Below are 26,180 nucleotides of genomic sequence, written 5' to 3' on the forward strand. Positions count from 1 at the left end.
TACATCATATTGTCTAAAATATATTTTTTTCTAGTTCCACATTCAAAAATGTCTCTGCTGCGTCCCACTGACAGGCATGTACATAGCAGATGACGCCGCTATGGATCCTCTGTTAGTTTGACCACCTCATTTCAGTTCACTTCGTGCATCCTTTACCTCTGCATCCTTTGAAAATCGAGTCCTTGTACAACGCTGAACGCTCTCACTAAGGTGTTGCCCACAGCACCGCCACTGGCCGGTGGGCTGAATCGATTCATAGGATTTGTTGAATCAATATTGAATTGAGAAACAAATAATTGCAATGCATTGACGAAACGATATTTTTACCCAGCCCTATTGCAGAGTGGGCGCTGTCTGTGAAACAGCACATTTCGTGTTGTGGTGCTCACAGAAAAGAAGTCTAACTACACTGTACAATTAATCCCTTGCATGATATCTGCATGCTATTTTATTATTATGACTAGAGCCTGACCAATATGTTTTTTTGGGGGGCTGGTGCAGATACAGATATTAGGGAGCAGGGACGTGCACAGACATTTTAAGGGGCAGGGGCACAAGTGAAATAAAGGGCACCTTTCATAATTATGTATTTTTTTTCTTTTTTAAAAAAAAGTTAATTAATTGTATCTTCCTCAAACTCACGCAATTGTTTAATTTTCAAAAGATGTCTACGAAATAATCAGTTCACACAGACATCATGGTCTCCTTAGTAGTCTAGGTTTATAAAGCAGCAAAGGAAGCCATTACACAATGTGCATGTTTTGAAAACATTAAATTACCTATTAATTACAAATTTGTTAAAATGCTAATAACAGAGTTGTAACTGCTGAGTTAGCGCTACATGCCAATAAATGCTATATCATATGCTAGCGTTTAGCTGATTAGTTGTTAGTTGTTACTCAAAATGTATTTTTGTCTGATAAGGGCTCAAAATATAAGGTCTGTTTACTAATATGAGCTTCTGGCATGAGCCTCAGAGCAGAGCAATCAGAGCAGAGCTCAACATTATTATTCATGACCCTTTCAAATAGGGCAAAAATAGACCATTTAATTAAAATGACAAATTCTAGGGTTGTAAATAGACATGTAAAAACGTTTCTGGATAATTTTTGCACTTAATAAAGCAACATACCTTCTATGTAATTGTCAAAGAACAATTTAACATATTATGACAACACATCCTATGACACCTTTAATCTTAGGTTTCATATTTATTAGGGTTACACATGTCAGAAACAACAAATATAGATTAGGCCTATTTTATTTGTATTTTATAATTTACTTTTTTGTGATGTCAGTTAAAATTCTGACTGGGCAAGTAAAATACTGAACCATCAGATTTCTTCCCAATCTACTCCAGCACTCCAAGTATAACACATTATACTTATTTAAGCCATTACAAAAAACGCAAACAAAAAAGCTTACTACCGCAGTTAGCAATTATTTTATTGTTTGTGCTTTATTATTTTATGAGCAGTCTGTTTAAACTACATACACTACACCAGGGCTATTCAATTAGTTTGTCGTGGGGGCCAGTTCATGAAAAGCATCACAAATGAGGGGCCGGAGACAAAAACAGTGATGTAACGGATATATAATTTTCCTACATTTAAACATACTAATGTTATATTTTGAAACTACATTAAAAAATTGTGCATTGTACAATGGGCTTTTTCTACAAACATGTATTTTGAGACTTCATTCAACAACATTAGTGCATTGTTAGAGGTCTAAGTAGGATTTTCTACATCCAGACATGTTCATATGTTATTAATAAATATTTTAAAATTGCATAACAAGATAAGTGCATTGTAAGATGCCCAAGTAAGCTTTATTCTACATTTAAATAGGTAAATAAGATCCATATCACACTTATTAAGAATTTAACTTATTTACTCACTTAAGTACACATAACAAAACAGTTTATAATGGAACATAATTGTTTTATGCTGTTTTTTGTCAAAGCTAATTATTACAGTAGCCCTATTTAAACTACAACAGCCATCTTAATAATTGGCAAACATTAGGCTAGCTTCTAATAAGACAGAATATAACTCGTTTTAAATGCATTCTTGTGTGAGAACGATGACTTGCATAATATTTGAGCATTTAGTCTGCTTTGAATTTTGGAGAAACTTTTTGTCTAGTTCACAAAATCGTTTCAACGAGTTTCCTTTATTAAGACATCTAACGTAAATGTCATTGTGGATAAGCAAGTCATTTGAGCTGACATATCAGACAACAATTGTCGTAAAAGGCAACGTTTTTAAGCTGGAAATACAACAAATAAAGTTAAAACAGAGACTGGTCTCTTAACTCACCACTGTCAGCTATTGCATCTTGAGACGCGGGCGCGAGCGGAGGAGGCGATCGCGTTGAACTTGTGGACCAAAGCGCGAATATAAACACGTGACACAGCTGCTCGCACCAGTCACGTGACTCGCGCACTGCAGCTCATGCTGAATGAAACAGACGCACGCGCATCAACTCGGAACTAGTGTTGGGCGATATGCCCTATTTTCAGATCGTCCTATCGTCAGCCTGTGAGATCGGCGATACACGATATTATCGGGGGGCGGGGCAATAGTTTACTCATTTTTTTATATGTTTTTTACTCATTATAACAAGTCACTTGATGGGTGGACAAAAAAAAACAAGAGCAACACCGTCATGACCGCAACCTTCTTAAACCTGATGCCATTAATGCGAGCGCATCATTAAAACCCTATCATGATTACTTAATAACTGTAAAAACATGCATCTGCGCACGCACACACACGTGCGCGCACATACAAACAATTCAATGCATTGGTTTAGTGCTGTTGCAGAAGACACGTGTCAAGCAGTGGTGCTCTCATGTGGTGCCTTTTTAAACGCATCGGTCCAGCGGAACGCGATCATATTTTAAACACAATCATATATTAAACACGAGGGACGTGTTGCTACAACTCCTTGAAATGCATATCATAAACAGGATTAATACCTAGTGATCTGACTTCGTTCGGACAGAGCGCAGCTTTCTGCACATACGCGAGAGTGAGAGAGAGGCGCTAATATGCAGCGGGTCATATTTTAAACAAAAAGTAAAGTTTGCCTCAGCTCGCATGAAACGCATTAAACTGAACAAATACATAAGGATTACTACTTTAGTTTATGTTTAGACTTCGGACAGACAGGAGAGCGCGTGCACGTGAGACAGAGAGAAGCGCAGCTGCTCATGACGCGGCGCGCTGGATTTAGTGGTAGAAGGAGACCAAGACGCGCGCATTAAGTGCAGGTACGTGCAAGAAGGAATTCTCTCTTTACAAGCTCTCCACGTAAAGTGAAGCCCACAAACCCTCATGTGAGGAAAAGCATGCATTGTGGGTGTTAATATAAAAGTATGATGATAATAATAATAATAATAATAACCATTCGCCAACTATCGTCATGACTATCGCCATGAAAGCCTGCCATTGGCGATATGTCTGAAGATCGTCGATACACGATACTATCGTCTATCGGCACAACCCTACTCGGAACTGTAGGGCCCGTTGTCTAACTTACAAAATTTATTCTAGAGATGTCTTTTTTACAGACTACATAAAGGGCCGGATCAAACTACCTGGGGGGCCGGGTTTGGCCCGCGGGCCGCCAATTGAATAGCCCTGCACTACACTGTTACACGTTTGCAACTCTTCAGGTTAATATGGGATTGCCATGGAAAACAATGTCCCTGAATCGTTATGTGTAACAACGTGTCCCATATTTTGTGCATAAAACTGTTAATATAAGAATGCTTTCTTCCTGACACACTTACCGGTAGCTGCCTGCAAATTATGGACATCGCGTCTCGTTCAGGCTGAGCTTTGGCGCTTGAAGCGCGAATGATGCAGCGCGAGTGTAGACAAGCCAATCATAAAGCAAAATAAGTTAGAGAGGCGGGACTAAGGAAAGGTAAAGCCAATCATATTAGCGATGTGAATTTTGGAGGCGGGACTCATCTGTTAACCGTTTGTGTGCCACAAATAGCGCTATTTTTCTTTATATACGAGTTTAAATCTCATTTAAATGATTCCTGAATAAATTAATGTTAAATTAAATAAGCAACAAGTAAAAAACACAAGAAACAGACAGACATCAGTTGTTATATGAATAAAGATCATATTATTTTTTTTTTTAAAAAGCACCCCAGAAAAAAAGGGCCCTTTCTCTCCAGGAATAAAAAGGGCAGGTGCTCAAGCCCCCTTTGATGTCTATAACCCCATTCACACAGACCTCTGGTCCCAGAAAATTCCCGTAAAATTGCCAGACAAGCGTCTGTGTGAACAAAAACTCGTTCCGTTAATCTTCTGGGATCGTTGCCGGAAAGAGGACCTAGTAAGATACGCGGGTAACCCTCTGTGTGAACAAGAATGCCGTAAAGGGCGTGTCGAAGTGAGGACGCGCGCGTCATCATCACAACACAAGTTATGGTTCAGCTCCTTACAACGACAGATAACATGCATATAAACATTCACCACGAGAAATGTTGCAAACTAGATTGAAGCAGTTATCAGGAAATGATATATGAGACGCATAAACAATGACGCACGTGCTGTAGTGAGGACGCGCCTGTCATGGCAACATGAAGTTGGTTCAACTCTTTAAAATGAGGGATTTACAACATTCACTACGAGAAATGTCAGCAAACTGGACTGAAGCAGATATCAGGTAAGTTAGCTCGTTACTGCGTTGAAACAGAGATCATTCAGCAGCATAAAAGAATAACGCGTCACGTGCTTATTTGAGCTATAATAAACGAAAATACCCGCATGTCATTCCAACGAGATATATTGTTCAGCTCCTCAAAATGCGGGTTTTAAATGCATATAAACAATCACGATGAGAAATGTCTGAAAACTGTATCAAAGCAGAAATCAGGGAGCTCGTCAAATATCCACTCTAAAGCTGAGATCATTCACCAGCATAGAACTGTGCATTCACGCGCTCCTTTGTAGTCTTATTATAAACAAAAATGCACGCGAGTTGTTTCTGGAAAGAGAAATAACATATAATATGCAAACTTCAGACGCTGCGTAGAAGAGAGGGCGGGACTTTCAACATGTCACGTGTCTTTCCGGGACCATCAGATGCCGTGTAATCTTGGCAGTGTGAACAAACAAAAACTCGAACTATTCCGGAAAAATCCATGATGCATTTTACGTGTATTTTACGGAATTTCTGTGTGAAAAGGGCTTATGTGTGCACGTGCCTGTTAGGGAGTGTATATTATTATTTGTGATATTCTTTGTGTATAGGACAGTACACATTTACTACAGTATATTATACTACAGTACTGTATTTTATATACATTACCAGTCAAAAGTTTGGACACAAATGGGAAGTTTCAAAACTTTTGACTGGTACCTTGTATAGAATACAGTACATACATAAAATATACTTGTACACATTTTTTGCAATTATCACTTAATAGTGGTGATCAAACACTTCTTTTAATGGGGTTAACATATTGGTCTTTATATTGAAAATATATTGAAAAAGGAGACACAATTATAGCACTTAAACATGGTAAAAAACAGTTTTTTGTGATTTATCCCCTTTAAGACAATGCTTGAATGACAACATACTGATCCAATCTGTAATGTAAGAGCAAATCGTTTTCATATCAGTCCTGACTTCTAGTGCTGCTGCGCTCTTTCATGTTTGTTTAATTTTGTGAGGAAGTGAATGTTCCGCAAGCTTATTTCATTAATTGCTCTGAAATATCTGAGAAAGTTCTTACATTTGCATGTCCAAAAGTATGAGCATGCTTAATTGGTAACAACACAAGCAGCATAATATTAGGCTATGTCCACACGAAGCCGGTGCATTCCCTATCCGATCATTTTTTTTCCTTGCTCTAAAAAAATAATCCGTAAACACGAAACCACTGAAACCGACTGAAAGCGGTGTAGTATATATGCCGGACCAGTATGGGGCGCTGTAATTCTGCCACAGATATACACTATACACGGAGAAGAAGACTTTGAGCATGCGCATAACCAACATATGGTGTCGTCCATTATCGCTTGTTGGTCACCACAATTGCATAGAAGCAATAGATTTTGCTGTAAAAAGCTAGTAGGCTTTAGTAGCTTCTGTAGCACGAACACAATCACGTAGTCCAGCGTTATTGTTGTTGCTGTTACGTGTGACGCTTCCGACACGTGACGTGATGACGTTTTCGCTTCACAAAATATACGGATTGGCTGTACAGACGAAACCGCAAGGGTGTCGGTTTCAGTTTTATCCACTTTAGGACCCGGTTTCAAAAAATAGCGGATTCAGTCTCCCAAAACGCCGGATCCGTGTGGATGAAACGCCAATACGATAACAAATTTATACGTATACGGTGATACGCGTCTCCGTGTGGACAGCCCCTTAGTGCGCGTCTGTTTGAATGCATCATTTAACAAAAAAAACGGCAAAACGTTAAATTGGTCATGCTCTAATGATGACAATTAAATTAAATTAGTGAATCTAAATGTAATGCTGTAATTCTTTTTTTTTTCATTTTCACGTTTCAAGCCAGGCAATCATAATGGATTTAATATATAGCAAAAAAAATTTGACAAAATGATATAGCCTATATACTCTTACCTACAGCTTTGCACACTCCAGTGGTGGGATCCATCTGGTAGCCATTGTGACATTCACATTTGTAGCCTCCCTTAAGATTTATACAGATCTGACTACATATACCAGGGTTTAGACACTCATTGACATCTGCAGAAGAAATACACAAGAAATTGGTTTTATTCTTCAGTGAGAATAAGAAAAAAATGCTTAGTACTTGTTAGCAAATTTTTCTGAATGTTTGAATAACACTTGTAGCTATTCATACCACCGCAGGTCTTGCGATCAATGAGCTGGAGTCCCGGTGGGCAGTCACACTCATAGCCGATTGTTATATCGCTGCAGATGTGTGAGCAGCCTCCATTGTTCAGCAGGCATTCATTCATATCTAAAACAAATGAGGGGCAACTGTGTTACACATCTTAAAGGTCAACCACTACCAGATGTTGTAGACCTGTGGACTACTTGTTTAGTTGCAGATTAAAGATGTTTTCACACCTAAGTGTTTGTTTTAGAACTTTGGTGCCTTTTCTTCCTTGCACATTTTATCCCGGTTTTGAAATAAAGCACTCAAAACTCTCTGCAGGTCTGAAAACATCCTTGGTTGTAGGCCTGCACGATTAATCGTTTTTTGAACCGAAATCGCAATTTGAATGGATGCGATTTTTGAATCGCAACAGCTGTGATTTTTTCAAATATAACAGTCATCTAGTACGCAGTTTTTGACAGTTCGCTTCATGCGCATTTTACGTTTGAGGCAGTTTAAACCAATAGAGGGCATTAACACTGAGGTGCTGACTGAACGTCAAATAACGCCATGTGGAAAACATGAGCGCGAGCAGCAGTTCAACTCCCCAACAAAGTGTACGATGCGGAAAACACGGATGGAATCGCGAAATCCAAGCATACAAATGGAATTAACTGCACAACGCGGAATGTCATGGAAGTTGGCATATTTTGGATTCAGTCATTTTTAAAACCCATTATAACTCATTAACCGGCAAGTGAGAGGACAGAAATGCGCGGAAACATTTCCCTTTTGTGTAATGTTGGACTTAAAGAAAGGTACGTCCATTTCTCGTCACGCATCGCAAACAATGACAAGCGCCTCATCAGAGCATAAGCAGGTTTCATTAAAGACCGGTACACAGCACACGAAAGAGGTACAGTATATTTTCTTGCACCGCTTTAAAAGTATATTTACAGGCGGGTTCATGAAGCGCGCACACAGCGAGCAGTCAGCACACGCGTGATCACTATAATAGTCAGCTGCAAATATGGTTTGACCCTAAAAAAAAAATTCCTAACAAAAGGTTTCTAAGTGGTTTACTGTACTATCAGATGCACTAAAAAACATACTTAAAGTTTACCAAAGTTTGACTTCAAGAAAGGCTCAATTTTCAAAATGGCGGCCGTCAGGTCCTTAAAATGACTATTACTCCATTGTATTCCCCCTAAACCAGGAATACTGGTGCCAGATACATGTTTTGGCCATGTGATATTCTAATTAGCATATTTGAATAAAAGATGAGTGATTACAAGTACAATTATATATTAAAGAAATTGGTTATAAGCATATTTATGCAAAAAACAAGTACAAGAAATTGCATATTTCTCCTTTCCCATATTGTTTTGCCTAGTTTTGGTGGGTTCTGTAGTTCATAACCATTCTGTTGATTCCAATAAAAAACACATTTCTAGTGTATTGATACAATAATATAAGATATAATTAAATAAAGACATATAAAAATGATATCCTCTTCAAACTGGGGAACATGTGAATTCATAACAATACATAAATTAGCCATTTTATATACCTGTACTTAGTAAATTAAACTTTACATTGTAAATGAAGGCTATACCTTACTGCACTACTGTTAAATCCAACATCATGCTGTCTGTGTAGAAACCAAAAATGCGTTTCTCAATCAAGATTACTGGTGGGATTTATTTTAGCATCAGGCTCATTCTCTTCTTGAGTTGAACTTTTTGAGGACGGAAGACGCGTTTGAGGCAAATAATGCGCGTTTGCATCAATAACAAGCCCAATTTGCGTCATTCGCATTGCCCCACACGAATTTGCATTTTTACATTGATGTTGTATGTAATCTACACGCGCAAGTAATTAATCCACACCTCAGATTTAAAAGACAGTCATTCTGCTGCTTTTTGTTGTGATATTTCTGTTGGGTGTGTGCGCACGCGAATGAAATCTGACACCAGTATTGCAAGCAGAGTTCAAGCAGAGTTAACGCAGGTAGCGCACAGTGACTGGATATCAACTCGCTGTGGCGTTTATAAGCGTGCAGATCAAAAGGGCTATTTAATTAATATAATAATTCTGTTTGTTAGACACTAACAAGTGAAAATAGGCCTGTTTTATTAAAACTCGATAGCTGTAATCAATGCTTCTGTGCAGAAGGACGCCCGTGAGCCACGAATGTAAGTTAAATTGCGAGCAGATTAAATTTATTTCCACTTATTAGATAGCATAATCAGCTCGTCGTGTTTTGTATTGCATCACTTATAGATCTTAAACCTTTAAAATAGAGTTAAGGAAAATGTACGTAACTACAGTCAGCTTTGGTTAACAATTGAAGCCTCGTCTGTCAAAAGGCTCAACGTGACCGCATTCTTTGTTGAACACTGCTGGCAACAGTGACGTCTGTGTTCGTACCATTCTTATCAATGACAGCATAAGCTTGTATATCCCTGCTCCCAAGTCACAAAGCTTGTATCTCCGATAAAACATGACTTTGGGAAAATGTTGTGTTAATGTTGGTACACGAGAGTATATGATAGCAATATAAGGCATAATAACAATTTTACCAATACAATGTTTAATAACTCAAAAAATATGGCGTTTTTTTAATTTTCTGAAAAATAATGGTTTTGGAGATGCGAGGATTCCGCCCGACAGCGACAATATATTATTGCTGGTCTCTGTCAAACAAAAATTACCACATGCAACATCTGCAACAAGCCAAGTTTTACACCAACAGTTAAAGGAACAGTATGTAAGAAGTTTATATCAATTAATCATAAAATGGCCCTGATATGTCACTAGACATTAAGAAATCATTTTCATTTTAAATACTTATATCACTGACAACAGTGGTCCGGCCAGGATATTGTCATTGAAAAAGTGGAGTTGCAGCCCTCAACTGATGTTTATGTTGTCATGTTGTGTATTGGCCACCAGTTGTGTGATTGCAGTACCAGTTTTAGCCACACGTTTTGGCCACAATCCTACATACTGTTCCTTTAATAAAATAAATTCTGTTAACCACTAGTGTACACAGCATCACCTAGTAATAATTTCATACAGTAATTTCTGAAAATATGGTCAATACACAACTATTTTATAAGCACTTAAAACATCATAAATCCTGAAATATCTACACTATATACAGTATGACAATAGAACATTTTGATTATCAATTGATGTCAGAGATGTAATGACAATAGCAGGAAAACAGCTATACTTACTGCACTCTTTGATGGGTTCATCACTCCAGTCAGGGCAGTCACGGGCCTTATTACACACTTTACTCATCTCAATGCATTCTCCACTGCGACATTTGAACATGTCAGGGCCGTTACACTGGGTTACTGAACAAATATACAGAGAAGATCAGTTTCAGTCCAGAAATCAATACAAAAGGTAACACTTTACAATAAGTTGTTCATTTGGTAATTTTAACATACTAAAACATTCTTAAAATCAAAAGTTGCATCATTAACTAATGCAAAAAAAAAAAACCCGAACACAATGAACAATTGTACTGGTAATGTATCAAATACCATTAACAAAGATTAATAGATCCTGAAAAAATATAGTGCATATATTCCTTTCCTTAGATCATGTTTTTCTACTGCATTAATGATCATAAAGCAGGCCCGTCACTCAAATATCAGTGGTAATGAAGTCATTTAAGTCATTGCCTATTGCTGCCCCACATCCACTCTATTCTTAACCCTTTCCTGGAGTTTGCATACACAACCAACAGGTTTGTAGATGACGCAATTAACATGGCTCTTCACAAATCTCCAAGCGAAATGTGCTGAATCCATGTGCAGATGATCACAGAAAGTTTTGGGACACCCCAATCATTTAATTCAGGTGTTCCAATCTCTTCATGGCCTCAGTTGTATAAAAATCAATCACCTAAGCATGCAGACAGCTTTTACAAACATTTGTAGGAGCTCAGTGAATTCAAGAGTGGTACAGTGATAGGTTGCCACCTGTGCAATAAGTTAATTTGTGATATTTCCTCACTACTGTGTAACACTCCGATCCAACGATCCAATAATCCAATCAAACGATATATTCCTCAGGGAAAGAAAATCCTCACAATGACAACAATATATATCCATTGTTTAACAGCAATCGCCTGCCCACCATGAATCACACCGGAACCGGCGCCATATATGTACATTCCGGAAGTATCACCGGCAACCTCACAAGTGATGTTAGATCCCCGGGCAAACTCTCGCGATAACAAGGGACAGGACAAAACACTAAATGGAAGGGACAAAAAACAGTACATGTGGAAATAATAAAGACATTTAACAACACGCTAATATTCACAGTGTATAAATAGTCCTCTCCATATGTGCCTACGCTACAACTGAATATTCCACAGTCAACTGTTAGTAATAATATAACAAAATGGAAACAATTTTCCATGACCGAGCAGCTGCATTCAAGGCTTACATCACCAAGGTCAATGCAAAATGTGGGATACAGTGATGTAAAGCACGCCGCCACTGGACTCCAGAGCAGTGGAGACGTGTTCTCTGGAGCGACGAATCTCGCTTCTCTGTCTGGCAATCCGATGGACCAGTCTGGGTTTGGCAGTTGCCAGGAGAACGGTACTTGGCTGATTGCATTGTGCCAAATGCAAAGTTTGGTGGAGGGTGGATTATGTGCTGTTGTTTTTTAGGGGTTGAGCTTGGGTTTCAGTGAAAGAAACTTTACATGCTTCATCATTCATCAAAAACATTTTGGACAAATTCACGCCCCCAACTTTGTGGGAACAGTTTGGGGATGGCCCCTTTCTGTTCCAACATGACTGTGCACCGGTGCACAAAGCAAGGTTCATAAAGACATGGATGAGCGAGTTTGGATTGTGGCTGACACCTCTTACTATGGACACAAACTCTTTCCAGAAACCTTCCTTTCCAGCAGGAGGCTGCGTTACATCAGGACTAGAGCCTTATGTCAGTTTCTTTCCAGTTGGAACTGGCCTTATCAACAATAAACCATGACTAGGGATGCTTCGATCAGTATTTTTGCAGCTAATGCAGAGTGCCGATTTCTTGTCATCATGATCCGGTGATACAATTGCCCGATACTGATATGCAAGCTGATATCTTCAAGCTGATATGCAAGCTCTTTAATGACTGTGACTTAATTTTTTTCTAGATAAAGTAATACCACAGATGTTGCCTTTGTTATATTATTTGCAGTAATTAGGTGCCCTGAATGACATGCTGTGTGCGTGCTTCTGGTGTTTGTGGACAAGAGCAGCATAGGGGCTTTTTACACCTGGTCACTTCATGTGTTTTCTCTGATCGACTAGCTATCGGATCATAAAAAGACCAGGTGTAAATGCCCTCCAAAACGTTTTGGAGACAGATTTAAATCTGATCGCTCAAACAACTTCAGAAGGTGGTCTGGGACGCATTTCAAACGAAACTGGCATCCGTTCTTCTTACGTGGATTACTCTGTTAGCTGGATTTGATTGTTGTCGATTTGGCTTGATCTTGGATTATTCGGTTCTTTGAAGCTCATCCTAGGGTTGCTGTCATAGCAACAGGTCCGTAAGCCTAAACCTGCTCGGGAAATAATATGGCAAAATATATCAGCTTTTTCTAAAAAATCCTGCCTACCAGCTGATAAACTACAATGTAGTTAACAGAACATATTATACACCCCTAAAACGCTTTAGGATGAAACTTATTTCTTCCCCTGTGTGTAACAATTGTAATCTTGATGCTGTGGGCAGTTTTTTACATATCTTCTGGGAATGCCCCTCAGTCTATAATTTCTGGGTAAATGTCTCAACTGTTTTATCACAACTTTTGGAAATAACTTTGGACCCTGAACCTTCTTTTATTCTTCTTGGTGAGGACAGTAACATTGAACCAAAAACGCACTCTTTTCTCAGGACTAACAGCTGCAAAGAAAACCATCATTAGTTCCTGGTTTCCTCCCAACTCTCTGTCAAAACAAAAATGGTTGTCTTATTTCGTAGATATTGTTAGTCTGGAGCGATCCACAGCTATAATCAATAACGCAAAAATCTTAACTATTGTGCATTGGAGCCAAACCCATGATAGCCTCACTTCTATTATTAGAACCTGACTGATGCTAAGGTATAGTATTGGACAGAAGAATCTCACAAAGACTTAAATTGCCTTCTTGTTGTTTTTTTTATATATGTCTCACTACATAGACACTGTCTTCTTGTATGTCACTTATCTCTGACAACTTGTATATAGTTTTTACTTTGTGTATGTACATGTTATCCTCAAAACATTTGTTTATCTTTTTTTCTTTCATTTCTATTTTACGGTATTTCTTACCGCCCTCTATACATTTTGTATCATTATTAGTTCCAGTATTTACTCTGGACAAAGTAAAAAAAAAACTGTTATTGTAAACACTGGTACTCATGTTCACAAGTAAAAACTAATAAATCATTGATAAATAAAAAAAGATGTTTCCCTGTGTCCCTTTCCTGTGACATAAATCGCAATAACCAAATAAATTTTTTTCACATATTTTCACATTTCTTTAACTTCTTTGCTACACTTTTCTGTGCAGACTCAGCAGATGCAGGACTTTCAGTTAATGTGAACTCCTGCTAGGCCTAATATTGTTGCAGTCAGTAATCACTTACATAAAAATAATGCAAGTAGAGTTATTTAGGCACTTGCGGTACGTAGTTTCTTTAAATTACTGTCATCTAAGAGGTTCTTTACTGTCCTGTGAGGTTAAATGGCAGAAAACAGTTGCACTTTATAATCTTTTGATGTAGAATAACAATTCCATTCACCATACACATCATACTTCAACAATTTCAGCAGTTCCCAAGAATGTGGTAAATGGTGTATTATCTACAACGGCACAAAAGATGGGGAAAACACAATCTTATAATAAACTACAAATCAAAGTTCATTTATCAGTAATGAAAGTTTTGCATTGGCTGTGGGTTTAAGAAGAAGCAGCTGCCTCCAGAGATGATATCAAAAGACATCACTGCTGCCAGGACATCACATAAAGATGTAGGATCACCACCTGTTTTTTAGGTTGCTGTTATAAATGGACAAAATAGCATTTAACTGTTTTTAAAAGAGATTTAAAGTACTTTGGGAGCATCAAAATGTGATTACAATCATTGATTTTAATTATGACATGAATATTTCAGATATCAAGATTATATTTTTACAGAATGTTTTATATTATGTTAGGTGATTACAAGGTTCGATTAAGGTTGAAGCTAAACTCTGCAGGACTGTGGCCCTCGATGCCCACCCCTGGTCTAGAACCAATAAAAAAGTCAAATGACGAACTCCAATGAAATTAAACAAAGAAATAAAATGGGTTAAATACAGGTCACATTTCAAGTGTGTGTGAAAAGTGACAAAATGATGTATGGTAACCCATACACACACACACACACACGCATGCACACAATTCTAGATAAATTAATCTACCATTCTTGCAGTTGGCTTCATCTGTACCATCTCCACAATCTCGGAACCCATTGCACTGCCTGCTGCCATGAATACAGCTGCCGTCATCACATTTGAACTGGTCAGGCCTGCAGGTACGGACAGCTGCGTATTGCACACAAAGCAAGACATGTTAGTTAGTTTATGCTAAAGACCAGAGAGCAAAACAATATAGAAAGTGTGTTTCCACTAGGGATGTTAACAATCAATCGATCTTCGATTGATTGTCGATAAGAATTAAATCGATAAAACTTAACGATTGTCGAAAAAGCAAGCACGTGTGTGCGGCAAAAAGCACATACACAGCTGTTGAAAAAATTAAACAAGCGCGAAGTTAAACTAGCCATGATCACAACGATGCAAACACACACCTGGGCTTTTTAACCTCATTCGAGACGAGGCTGGCTGCTAACTCAGGGAAGGAGACCAGAAGCGTTTTTAATGAACAGATTAAAACATAAAACCTAAATTCTGCCAAGAAACTGTTAAAGGAACAGTATGTAAGAAATGTATATCAATTAATCATAAAATGGCCCTGATATGTCACTAGACATTAACAAAACATTTTCATTTCAAATACTTATATCACTGACAACAGTGGTATGGCCAGAATATTGTCATTTAAAAAGTGGAGTTGCAGCCCTCAACTGATGTTTATGTTGACATGTTGTGTATTGGCCACCAGTTGTGAGATTGCAGTACCAGTTTTAGCCACAAGTTTTGTGATTGCAGTACCAGTTTTGACCACAATCATACATACTGTTCCTTTAAATGTAAACTGTAACTGACTGTTGTTACACTCTGAACGCCCGCAACATATATCATTGATCAGCATTATTGACTGGCTGAGGCGCTACACGCTAAACACTTCGGGGTTTTCTAACGGAAGGTTAAAATCTTCATAATACAAGCATCTTTGCTGAAAGTACACTGCAGGTCTAAAGCTGAGGTGACGATGGAAAAGTGCCCTGTGTGTGCTTCTTGGATATAATTACAACAAGCAATGTATCAACGACTCAGAAAGCGAGGTGAATAACTAGAAAAATAACACTTTATGATAATGAATGAAACTTTTATTTTGTCATGGACGCACGGACTTTCATCCGACTGTGCGGAGTGCCCGTTATGAGGCGGAGTTTGTGTCTATTAGTCATTATATTTCATTACGAGGTTAAATTTATGATTTTTATCAAAACACCAACTACATTGACTCATTTTACAATCCCACTAGCATGTTATTTAGACAAAATAGAACGTTTTAGTTTGCGTGAGGAAGTTGGCATTTTTATGCACACTTATGTCATTGGCTATATGCCACTGCTGTAATGGCTTATTGCACTTTTACTGTTAACGATTATTTGATTGATTGATTATTTGGTAATTTAAATGATCACCGAATTAATGGGAAATTACATAATTTGACATCCCTAGTTTCCACTAATGCAGAAAAAGCTTTACATAATGGTAAAAGCATAACACTTTGCATGTTTGCATAACTGTCAAGAACATCTTGCACAAAAAAACACCTAACATACAGGGACACAATTAACATCTGATTTCAAACAAGCAAAATACTCACAACAGTTTTTCTCATCGCTGCCATCTTTGCAGTCTGGGTCACCATCGCAGCGCCACTTTCTGTGGATGCATTCCCCAGAACCACACTGCATCTCACTGGATGAACACTTCGCCGGTGGGGTCGGGTTGTGGCCACAATGCTCAGGTGACTCATCCGATTGGTCTGGGCAGTCCACATCATCATCGCATAACCAAGTCCTAGGAATGCATGTGTTGTTCCCACAGGGAATTTCATTAGGACCACAGGAGGATGGAGCACAGCCCTGCTCGTCACTACCATCGCCACAGTCATCCTCACCATTGCAGACAAAATTACGAGACACACAACGACCACTGGCACAGGTGAACTCCAGAGGGGCACATGTAATGTTACCTGACAAAAAAATCATGCAAAATGTGTGATGATATTTTTATATGCACTACAGTTCCAGAGAAATACCTCTTTAAGGTGGAATGTACTCATGTTTATGGTCTTATATGACTTAGTAGGGGTGTGACGAGATCTCGTGCGACGAGATCTCGCGAGATTAAATATGTATCGCAAGATTAAGTGTGTCTCGCGAGATTTCTTGTGTAGGTGAAATTCTGGCCGTTTCTCAAATAAAAGACTGCATCCTTCGGAGGTCGCATTTTTAAACTGCATTTACTTCATAAAGACTGTCTTATTAGAGACTACTAACAATTATAAAGTTTACTAATAATTTAGTTAATCACAAATTGTTGTAATATGCTCACGACTTGCGAATGTAATGCTCAGTTAATGATCTGAAATAAACCTTAATGACGTATGCATCCTGCATATGAGACCTCCGGAGGATGCAGCTTTCTGTTTGACCCTTTTAGGGGCCAGTTACACTAAAAGCGTTTATGGCAGTTGCAGGCGCCTTTTTTAAATGATATTCTATGGGCATGGAGCGTTTGCGCGCTGTTTATGCGCGCTTAGCGCCTTGCGGTTTTTGCCGGCGGCCGCAGCACGCGCCTTTGAAGGAACGCTGAAAGCGGAGAAGCGCCCGACGTCACTCGCGTCTTTCCATTGTCCACTCAAATGAGGGGAGATGCGGGCCTTACGTTGTGGTGAGGGAAGTTTACAGTTGCTTTGAAGAACCGGACTCCACTCGCTCACTCTCTCCTGTGTGTTTGTGCACCTCTCACCCTCAAACAAGGTCAGAGCAAGCGTCATCTTTTTAAAGTTTCTGCTAATATGACAGTTAACAGCAAAAGAGCGCTCACGCTTCAATATTTGATTGACAAGACAGCTGACTAGGTGGTTGCCTAGCAATATTAAAAGCCACGTCGACTCGCACTGCTCTTTTTTAAAAAAGGCAGTGCGTCGCGCCTTGCGTTTCCAAGCGTTTAAAGCGTGGTTGGTGTAATTAGCCTCTTACAGTGCATGCATTATATTCTGTCTTTTACTGCATTTGCGTTTTTGTTTGGGTTTCCAATAATGTTTGTTTGGGAGCTCGTATGAAGTCTGAGACGTGTTGTGTTTGTCTGTTGATCAGTGTCAGATGTGAAGTCTCAGCAGATTAAACCATCACAGAGTTTACATGATTTAATGTCTGCATGTTAATTTTTATTGTAAAGAAATGGACGTATATTAAATATTCAAATGGATTTAAACATTGTTTGGCTAAAAAATAAGCGTTTCTCTCCGTCTAAAGTGAAAGTGAAGATAGCATCCGCGAGACGAGCCAACTATCTCTCCCTGCAGGCATTTGTTATAATATATACATAATGCTTTTTATTTATAGACCACAAATGTAATGTGTTTGTTAATGTAATGTTGTTTAATGTAACTTGGTTTTAATACTTTATTTGAACCAATTATTATTGCATCTTCGTTATTATGTAATTTTAAAGGCTACTGCTCACTTGGGTCTATTTTTATTACCCAAAAATAACAAATTACTTCGTTATCAGTTAGTAAAATAATTGTTAGGGGCAGTCCTTGATTAGTTAAAACATTTCAAAATAACATGATTTCAGTTTCTTATTCATTTATTTTATCATCGAGGGTTTCTTAAAAAGTGTAAAAATATCATCTCGTCTCGTTCTCGTGAACCCAATCTCGTGTCTCATCTCGTCTCGTCGATTAAGTGTCTCGTCACACCCCTATGACTTAGCTAAGCATGTTCAAGGCTTGGATTAATTAATGTGATCTCAAACATTAACCATTAAGGCAAGAGATTACAAAGAGCTTTAATCATCTCATTTTTCACCTGCAAGACTAGTCAATTAAATGGAGTCGGTTTTTAGAAGTCTTAATTAATAAAGAGATTAGGGCTGAACGATGCATCAACCTAACTGATTTCGACGATTACATCAATTTATCATTTGAAGCAATGGTGGCTTCAGCTCCCGGTGACACTGAAAATCAGGCGTGATACCAAACAGCCAGAACGCAATCAAAATTGTGGGAATACTTTAACTCCATGGGGTCCAAAAACCCAGCCGTGCTTTAAAAGTGTATATTTGTTTTTTTTTCTTGTCAAAAATGACAATCGTTTCGCTGGATGGGACCCTTGTGCCTCGTTTGGGATTGTTTGTAGTCCTTTGAAGCTCTGTTGAAAAAACTTAAGTGTTAAGTTAAGTATTAAATGTTGGGTTCTATTAAAGTCCATTAAAATTAGAAAAATTCTGCAATGTTTTCTTCGGGGAACGTTGTTTCTTCTCGACTGAGCGGGGGGAGACATCAACATTTTGGATGGCTGGTGGTGAGTAAATTATCTGGATTTTTCTTTTAAGAAAATGGACTAATCCTTTAAAAGTAGGGCTGGGAAAAGATTAATCGTGATTAATCGCACACACACAAAAAGTGATTTTTGGCATTAATATATGAGTGTGTGTTGTGTGTAATTATTATGTACATATAAATACATATTTATACATATATACATATATACATATACACACACATACATACATACATACATACATACATACATACATACATACATATATATAAAAAATTATATATAAATAAAAAATATATGTATGTGTGTGTGGTTAAATATACACAATAATTACACACAGTACATGTATTATGCAAAACATAACTTTTATTTTGTATGCGATTAATCGCGATTAATCTTTTCCCAGTCCTAATTAAAAGATAATTTGTGTGTATATCTCCTGTTAAGCGCAAAGAAATTATGTATTTGTGGGCTTTTTGAAGCAGGCGTCTCTGTGAGTTGGCTTTTGAGTTTGTGTCCATGAGTGTGTGTGCAACAGCTCACTTTAGCATCTTTGTCGCTCAAATAGTCTAAAATCGCTTGAATATTAACATTTGCAAGGCTTGTAAACACATGCAAATGATAAACTTTCTACATAAATAGTTATTTCTAATTTATGATTACATGACTGATTATTTAGTTTAGTTTAGTTTAGTTTATTGTTCTGCACAAATATCACATAGGATACAGTACATGGAGGGGAACGAAACCCAATTGGGTTTATACAGAGTTCCACTCCACTTACATGCAATGATAAAAAAAATTAAAGAACAAGGTGGCACACAGACAAATTAGATAAATAATAATGAGGGGAAAGAACATGAATTCAGAAGCATAATTCACCTAATATCATTAACTTAAAGTTAGAGATGTAAAAGGATAAAGTTGAAAGTAAATGTAAAAGTAAAAGAAAAGAAGAAAAAAAAAGAAAATGAAGAACAGCATATAAGGATAAGTAGACTTTAGTGTACTGTGGGATAATGAAAGAAAAACTGTCATTGTAAAATCAAAAGGTCTTTCAACAGTTTTTTAAAGAGAAACAGTGAAGACATGGATCTTAAGGACAAACTTAATTCACTCCATAGTTGTGGACCTTTAAAACAAAGGTCCGTTTTATGACCTGAAGTTCTAGAGAACGGTAAGACAAAATTAATTTCACTATGCCTTGTATGATGGATATGAGTATCAGAAATAAAAGTAAAAAAGTGTTGTAATGTTTGTGGGAAATCTTCTCTCTTATAAATAAACTTATGCATAAATATACATGATAGATAGACATTAACTTTTTCAACTGATAAAATGTTATATCTGAGAAATAAAGGTGCGGAAGGAGCATATTTAGAAGAGTGGGAGATCATACGCAAGAACTTCTGAATTTTAGAAATTTTAGCAAGATAAGTGGGAAAGGTAGTACCCCAGACAATATTACAATAGTTCATAAAGGGAAATAAAAAGCTATAATAAAGCGTTAGATGCGCAGATGAATGGATTGAAGGAAAAACAATTCTTAGTATATTTAACATTTTAGAGGATCTTGTACAGACTAGATCAACATGTTTGAACCAATTTAAACCTTCATCAATCATAACACCTAGAAATTTTGTTGAAGCCACTTGAGTAACTGGTACTCCGTCGATTTCTACGCCAGCATGTTCTTTAGGATATAATTTATTAATGTTGTGAAATATCATAAAATTACATTTTTTAACATTGAGCGTTAGCTTTTTTGTATGAAACCAATTAGATAATATTTTTAACTCGTCATTAACATGTTGAATCAAGGTTCCAAAATCCTCATGTACTGCAATAAGATTAGTGTCATCTGCAAATAGTATTGGTAGGAAATGATCACAACAAAGAAATAAATCATTAATGTAAACTAAAAACAATAAAGGACCCAAGATAGAGCCCTGAGGAACCCCAAATGAAATTTTAGAAGTTTTAGATAAGAAACCATTAACAGAAACAAATTGTTCTCTGTTAATAAGGTAATTACGGAACCAAACTAAGGCAGTACCCTCCACTCCATATCTATTAAGCTTAGAAATCAAAATATCATGTGAAACCGTGTCAAAAACCTTGCTCAAATCAAGGAAAATACCAAGAGCAAATTTTTTATTATTAAGGGCATTAGATATACAATTTACAAGCTGAATTAATGCATGTTCTGTTGAATATTTTTTCCGAAACCCATATTGATGTTTATATATAATGTTATTAATAATTAAATGTTTATTCAATCGTTCATAAACGAGTTTCTCAAATATTTTGGAAATACAGGGAAGAATGGATATGGGACGATAATTACTAAACACCTTTGTATCACCTGATTTAAAAATAGGAATAACTTTCGCAATTTTAAGAGCTTGGGGAATAATACCGGTTTGAAATGACAAAGATATTACATAAGTATTATAATTGATTCAATTAGTTTCATGTATGTGTGATGTATTTTCTGACTGCGTGGACCAGTCGTCAATCTGTCAAGCTTAAACCAATCTGTATTAACAGCATTTCATCCAATATTTTGCAATTTTAACATGTTTACATTTTCCTGTTTACAGTAGGCTGGTAGACCAATGTGACATACAAGCCAGGAGTAGCCCATGTCCATCATTTGTTCCAATCCATTTTAAAAAAATCCTTTCAGTTGTTCTTTTAACTTATATCATTGATGCCTCAGAATTCTACAGTGATAGTTTTACAGCGTTTTGTGTCTTATACTCGACTGATTTACCTCCTGAATGTAGTCGCTCTGCGCATCCTCAACAAGCACATGTATGAAGAAGAACACAGAAAAGGTGGGTGACATCACAGTAGTGCGAGAGCTTTTCAAAGCAGACTTCCTTATGATTTCTCGAATCACTCCCGTGCTACTTTGATGTCAACTGCATGACGTTTTTTGCGGTGCCTCATGAACTTAAACAAACCTAATGTCTGGGATACATACTGGATGACGGCGAAGTGCGCGTCTACAAACAATGCGCGCATACCCCCCACCATCGCAAAATAAAACTCATCGGATTTACGTGATTTAGACAAGTCATCCCACCCAGGCCAGGAAATTCTAAAAAAAATGTATTTATACGGAAAAATCATATCCCTGGAGATAAGCGAATGGCTCTTAAAGAAGCACCACTCACTAATACTAAAATGACCAGTAGGTGGCGGAATGATACAAACAGTGAAGCGGTTACTGTTATGTTATCAGTAGAAAATCACATGCCTGGGAAGAGCCCTGTATAAATAACATCCACACATTTATTTTATATAATTTATATACTTACACACATAGCACACACACAGTTATTTTAAGTCTTTAATTCCCATAAAATTTTATACAATCATACCCATTACATAATATATCCTCTATAGAATCAGCTATGTCTGGCTCTCTCTCAAGGGTTTTTCCCTCCTAGGACTTTCCCTACCTGACTAAAAAAGCCAGGAAGTTTTTTCTCCTAGGGGTTTTTTCAACCCCTGAGGAGTCAGCTGAAATTGGCTTAACTTAGCACCCTTTTCTATGCGTTACATTATTACTACGCTAGCTAGTACGGTTTATTCTAAGCCGCTGTATTTTGCTGCTTTTGCTGTCCATTGATTTTTCTGTGTTTTCACCTGCATCTAGTAAAGCTGCTTTGAATTTGAACTAAACAATTGTGAAAAGTGCTATATAAATAAAACTTAATTAAATTTTTGTCGTATTGTACACTTTTTTTGTTATTCAACTACAAGCAAAACATTTTCTGTTTATGTCTACTCAAAATCATTCTAGCACAACATTCCTCACGCATAAACATAATTTACTTAAAAATACAAATAGGTACATACATGTTACGGACATATAATTGTAGCACAGTTTGTGCTGAATAGAGTGTTATGTGATATTAGCCACTATTATGTTTAAAGCAACTGAAAAAATACCAAATTTAAGAGCATGTCAGAACCTCTGCCAGTGTCCTAAAATAGTCGAAACAATAGAATGCAGGCCATATATTGTGCTTAATACAGCTGCGTTTACATTTTAATTTAAAGAGCCACCAATCTGAGCACAAAAAAATTATATATTTATTGTTGGGGTCTGCCACAATACTGTTGTTTGAATTAACTCTTTCCCCGCCAGCGTTTTTAAAAAAAGTTGCCAGCCAGCGCTTTTCATGATTTTCACAAAAGTTTAATGCCTTCCAGAAAATGTTCTTCATCAAATATATAAACATACAATATACCAAATGAAAGAACAGACCCTCTGCTTTAAAAAAAAAACATTTCATCCTACCTTCAGTAGTTCTTTTGTAATCAGCTTTTGAATATGGGTAGGTTTCTGCAAAACACCACATTTTGAGCAAAAAGCAGAGATAATTCCATTTTTGTGACGGACTTTTCATAGAGATCCCATTCAGAGCGATTTTTAAAACAGACACGGGCATGCAGCAGCTTGCCATAGGGCAATACTTCCGGGTTTAAAAAGTTGCGGAAGCCACCTAGTGGATAATAGCGGTATTGCGGAAAGACGGAAATACTCGTCATTGGCGGGGAAGCATTTTCACTTGATTGACGAGATATCTCGTCAATGGCGCGGAAAGAGTTAAAGTTCAAAAAACGCATTATTTTTCTCATAATATAGATATTTGCAACACCTCTCTCTAAAACGCTTGATTGCAGTATTGCATGGGTATTGCAGTTTGAGTCAGATTTAGAGAGTTTGAGCACGAAAACAACGGGGTCATGAAAATTTCAACCTCTATACATTTTTCCATATTCAGAAATAAAAGTAAAGCCTCTAAATAAATAAACAGTTTATTAAAACTCTTCATTTAAGTGTCTGCATATATAATAGCTATAGTGTCTGTAATGTAAAACCGTTTTGTCACAGCTGGGCTTTTTAGAGTGAGTGAGAGAATAGGTGCAGCAGTCTTTTTTGATGAAGCTCTGCAGTGTACTGAAGAGAACTGGACTTGTTGTCTGTCACGTAACCTGTTACTCTCTTTCACTGTGTAAAAGCATGGCGGCAAACCGTGGTGCAGAATTGCTTTATAATGTTAAACACAGTCGATCTCCAGGCCTCAAACATCTGCGCAAAAATAAAATACCATACACACGTTCTCCGCAGCACAACCCAAACTCTATTGTGTAAACACACTAGATTTATCAGAGTGTTGCGCTTGGGATTTAACACAACGTGCAGATAGATTCGCGCCTACTTCAACGTGTCAAATGACCAAGTATAAACGAAAACTGCTTCATTCGTTTTATACACCAACAATAGTATTGTCGTTATTTATGCATTTGCTTGTCAAATTAGAGCTACACAGATACGATTACACTGTAACATTGTATGGTTTTGTTTGATTTAAAGACGCAATTTGTATTATCTGCGCCGCTAGATGGCGCCAGATCAAATTAATAACAATGATGTTGTTTAATGACGCTCTGAAGCAGCGTGGAATTATAGGATTTGTAGTTTTTAACTCAACCGCTGATGGCCATCAATCAGACGTGAACGAGAAATCACGTTGACTGATAAGGTAATCAAGTCTTCTTAATGTTGCGTTTAATGATATCGTTTATTTCATTATTTAAGTTTATATGTGATGTTCAAAACGAAATTGTTAGTCATAGATATTACAGTATTAGTCCAAATTCGATGGTTAACACAGCACAGAATTAAGTTTTCAACTTACAATCTACAATGATTTTTCACATAATGTATTGACAGTACAAATCTTATTGTGAAGTGTCTTAAAATGACCATTTATATTGCTGTACAAATCTTGATGTGCATATCGTCCGCGGGAATTTGGTTGATTACAATCTACACAGTAATGTTGTGATCAATATAATAGCATTTTATAGTTTTTTAAGGGTTACAAATCAAAACAACTCACCCATCGCGTAAAACACAAGCAGGATCAGAAACTCTGTCTAGTTAAATGTTGTCGCGAAGCTCTCTCTATCCAGATAATGCAACACCAAATTGATCCTCTCTCGTTTTGTTCCAAAGTCTTCTTGGGTCGTTTAGTTGGCCCGTACGCTTACGGGAGCTGTCTTTGCTGAGACAACCAGCGGCAGACGGTAAAGAGTAACTTAATCCATAAGTCCATAAGCAAGCGCGTAGCCCAACAGGCGCTAACGCATAGTTCCGCATTTGTCCACGACACTGGCTGCGTCCAAAAACTCAAGGCAGTGACTTGTTGCCTCGCTGCCTCATGAGGAAATGACTTCAGAGGCATGAAGGCAGCTCAGAGAAAGGCTTTCGGACGCACTTCAAAGTCAGCGTGTTTGAAATATAAACAGAGAGCGCCTTTGTGATAACTAATCACATATTTGAAAACTACAATACTAATTTCTCGCTAGAAATGCAATTCAAATGTGTAAAAAGTGAAAATATACCTTTATTTACACTAAATTTGTGCTCCAGTCGCTTCCTTGTCCGCCATTTTATTTTTTTGAACTCAACCACTGTTGTCATGTGGTTTTTACATCAGTAAAGGCGGTGACAAAGGGTCACATGGATATTAACGTCATTGACAGGAGACTGCACTGCCCCGTGTCAATGTTTTGAATGGAAATTTTCTCACGATTTACAAGTAGTTGAAAACATTACAGATAATCAGCTGGACAAAATATATAACACTGGCTTAGTGGTTTTGCGACATTTTACTGCAAATATCTTACAAATTGCACCTTTAATGAATTCTCCACACAACATGGTGTAAATGCGCGTGACAACTCTCACATATATATAATGTCAGTTTATTACATTTTTTTAAACTATTTGTTATGTTTTTCACCCCATCGCGACCGTACACAACTCTAGGAGTAAATCTACACATAATAATCTATAGGCTACTGGTTGTGATCCTAAAGCGCTAGGTTTCAACAAAGTAGGAACAGATCCATCCTTTAGGATTAAACGTTGCACAAATCCAGCCTTGACCTTAGGGGTGGGACAAAAAAATCGATTCTTAGATGAATCGCGATTCGGACGTGGGGCAATTCTGAATCGATTCACAAATGTCAAGAATCGATTCTTAAATGTTAGTTTACAAAATACGTTATCAGAACCAAAAGGCGGAACTCAACTGGGGGAGCAGTGCTGCACACGGACAACTTAAGAGAGTGCGCACTGCACAAGCGCATAGCGGAGCTTACAAGAGCAGAAGAGAAAGAAATAAGATCTAGAACAGCCCTGTTTGATTCAATCTAGACGGCAAGAAAACAAGATGCACTTTGGGATAGTCTTGCTCTGCCTTTACTCTGTTCAGTGAGCGGCAGGGAGAAATAGCGCATTTAATTTAATGACTCTTCTGACTGTGCTTTAGCGTTTCCCTAAATCATCCGCTGACTGTTTAGATATAACATTAATATACTTCTGCATTACATAAATACAGTAGTACTGCCGATCACTGTGTATAATGATGATGCTAGAAGCACGTCAGTTTAGTGAAGTTAATGACGGTTAACATATTTCTATATACTTCACGTCAGGTGCTTCTAGCATCATCATTATACACAGTGATATACTAATA

At 37.4% G+C, this 26,180-nt stretch overlaps 1 protein-coding gene across 5 annotated transcripts in view; it reads right to left on the reverse strand.

Moving 5' to 3' along the window:
- vldlr (very low density lipoprotein receptor) overlaps positions 1 to 26,180 on the reverse strand; it is a 156,081-nt gene that overhangs the window by 55,174 nt on the left and 74,727 nt on the right. For all 5 annotated transcript variants that reach the window (XM_055209124.2, XM_055209122.2, XM_055209127.2 and 2 more), the window contains exons 5-9: positions 15,921 to 16,292; positions 14,324 to 14,446; positions 10,087 to 10,209; positions 6,866 to 6,985; positions 6,622 to 6,747 (exon numbers count right to left, since the gene is read on the reverse strand). In XM_055209124.2, coding sequence (XP_055065099.1) covers positions 6,622 to 6,747; positions 6,866 to 6,985; positions 10,087 to 10,209; positions 14,324 to 14,446; positions 15,921 to 16,292 — 864 coding nt within the window. The remainder of the gene's footprint in view (positions 1 to 6,621; positions 6,748 to 6,865; positions 6,986 to 10,086; positions 10,210 to 14,323; positions 14,447 to 15,920; positions 16,293 to 26,180) is intronic.

Source organism: Misgurnus anguillicaudatus, chromosome 12 (genome assembly GCF_027580225.2).
Source record: "Misgurnus anguillicaudatus chromosome 12, ASM2758022v2, whole genome shotgun sequence".
Lineage (NCBI taxonomy): Eukaryota > Metazoa > Chordata > Actinopteri > Cypriniformes > Cobitidae > Misgurnus > Misgurnus anguillicaudatus.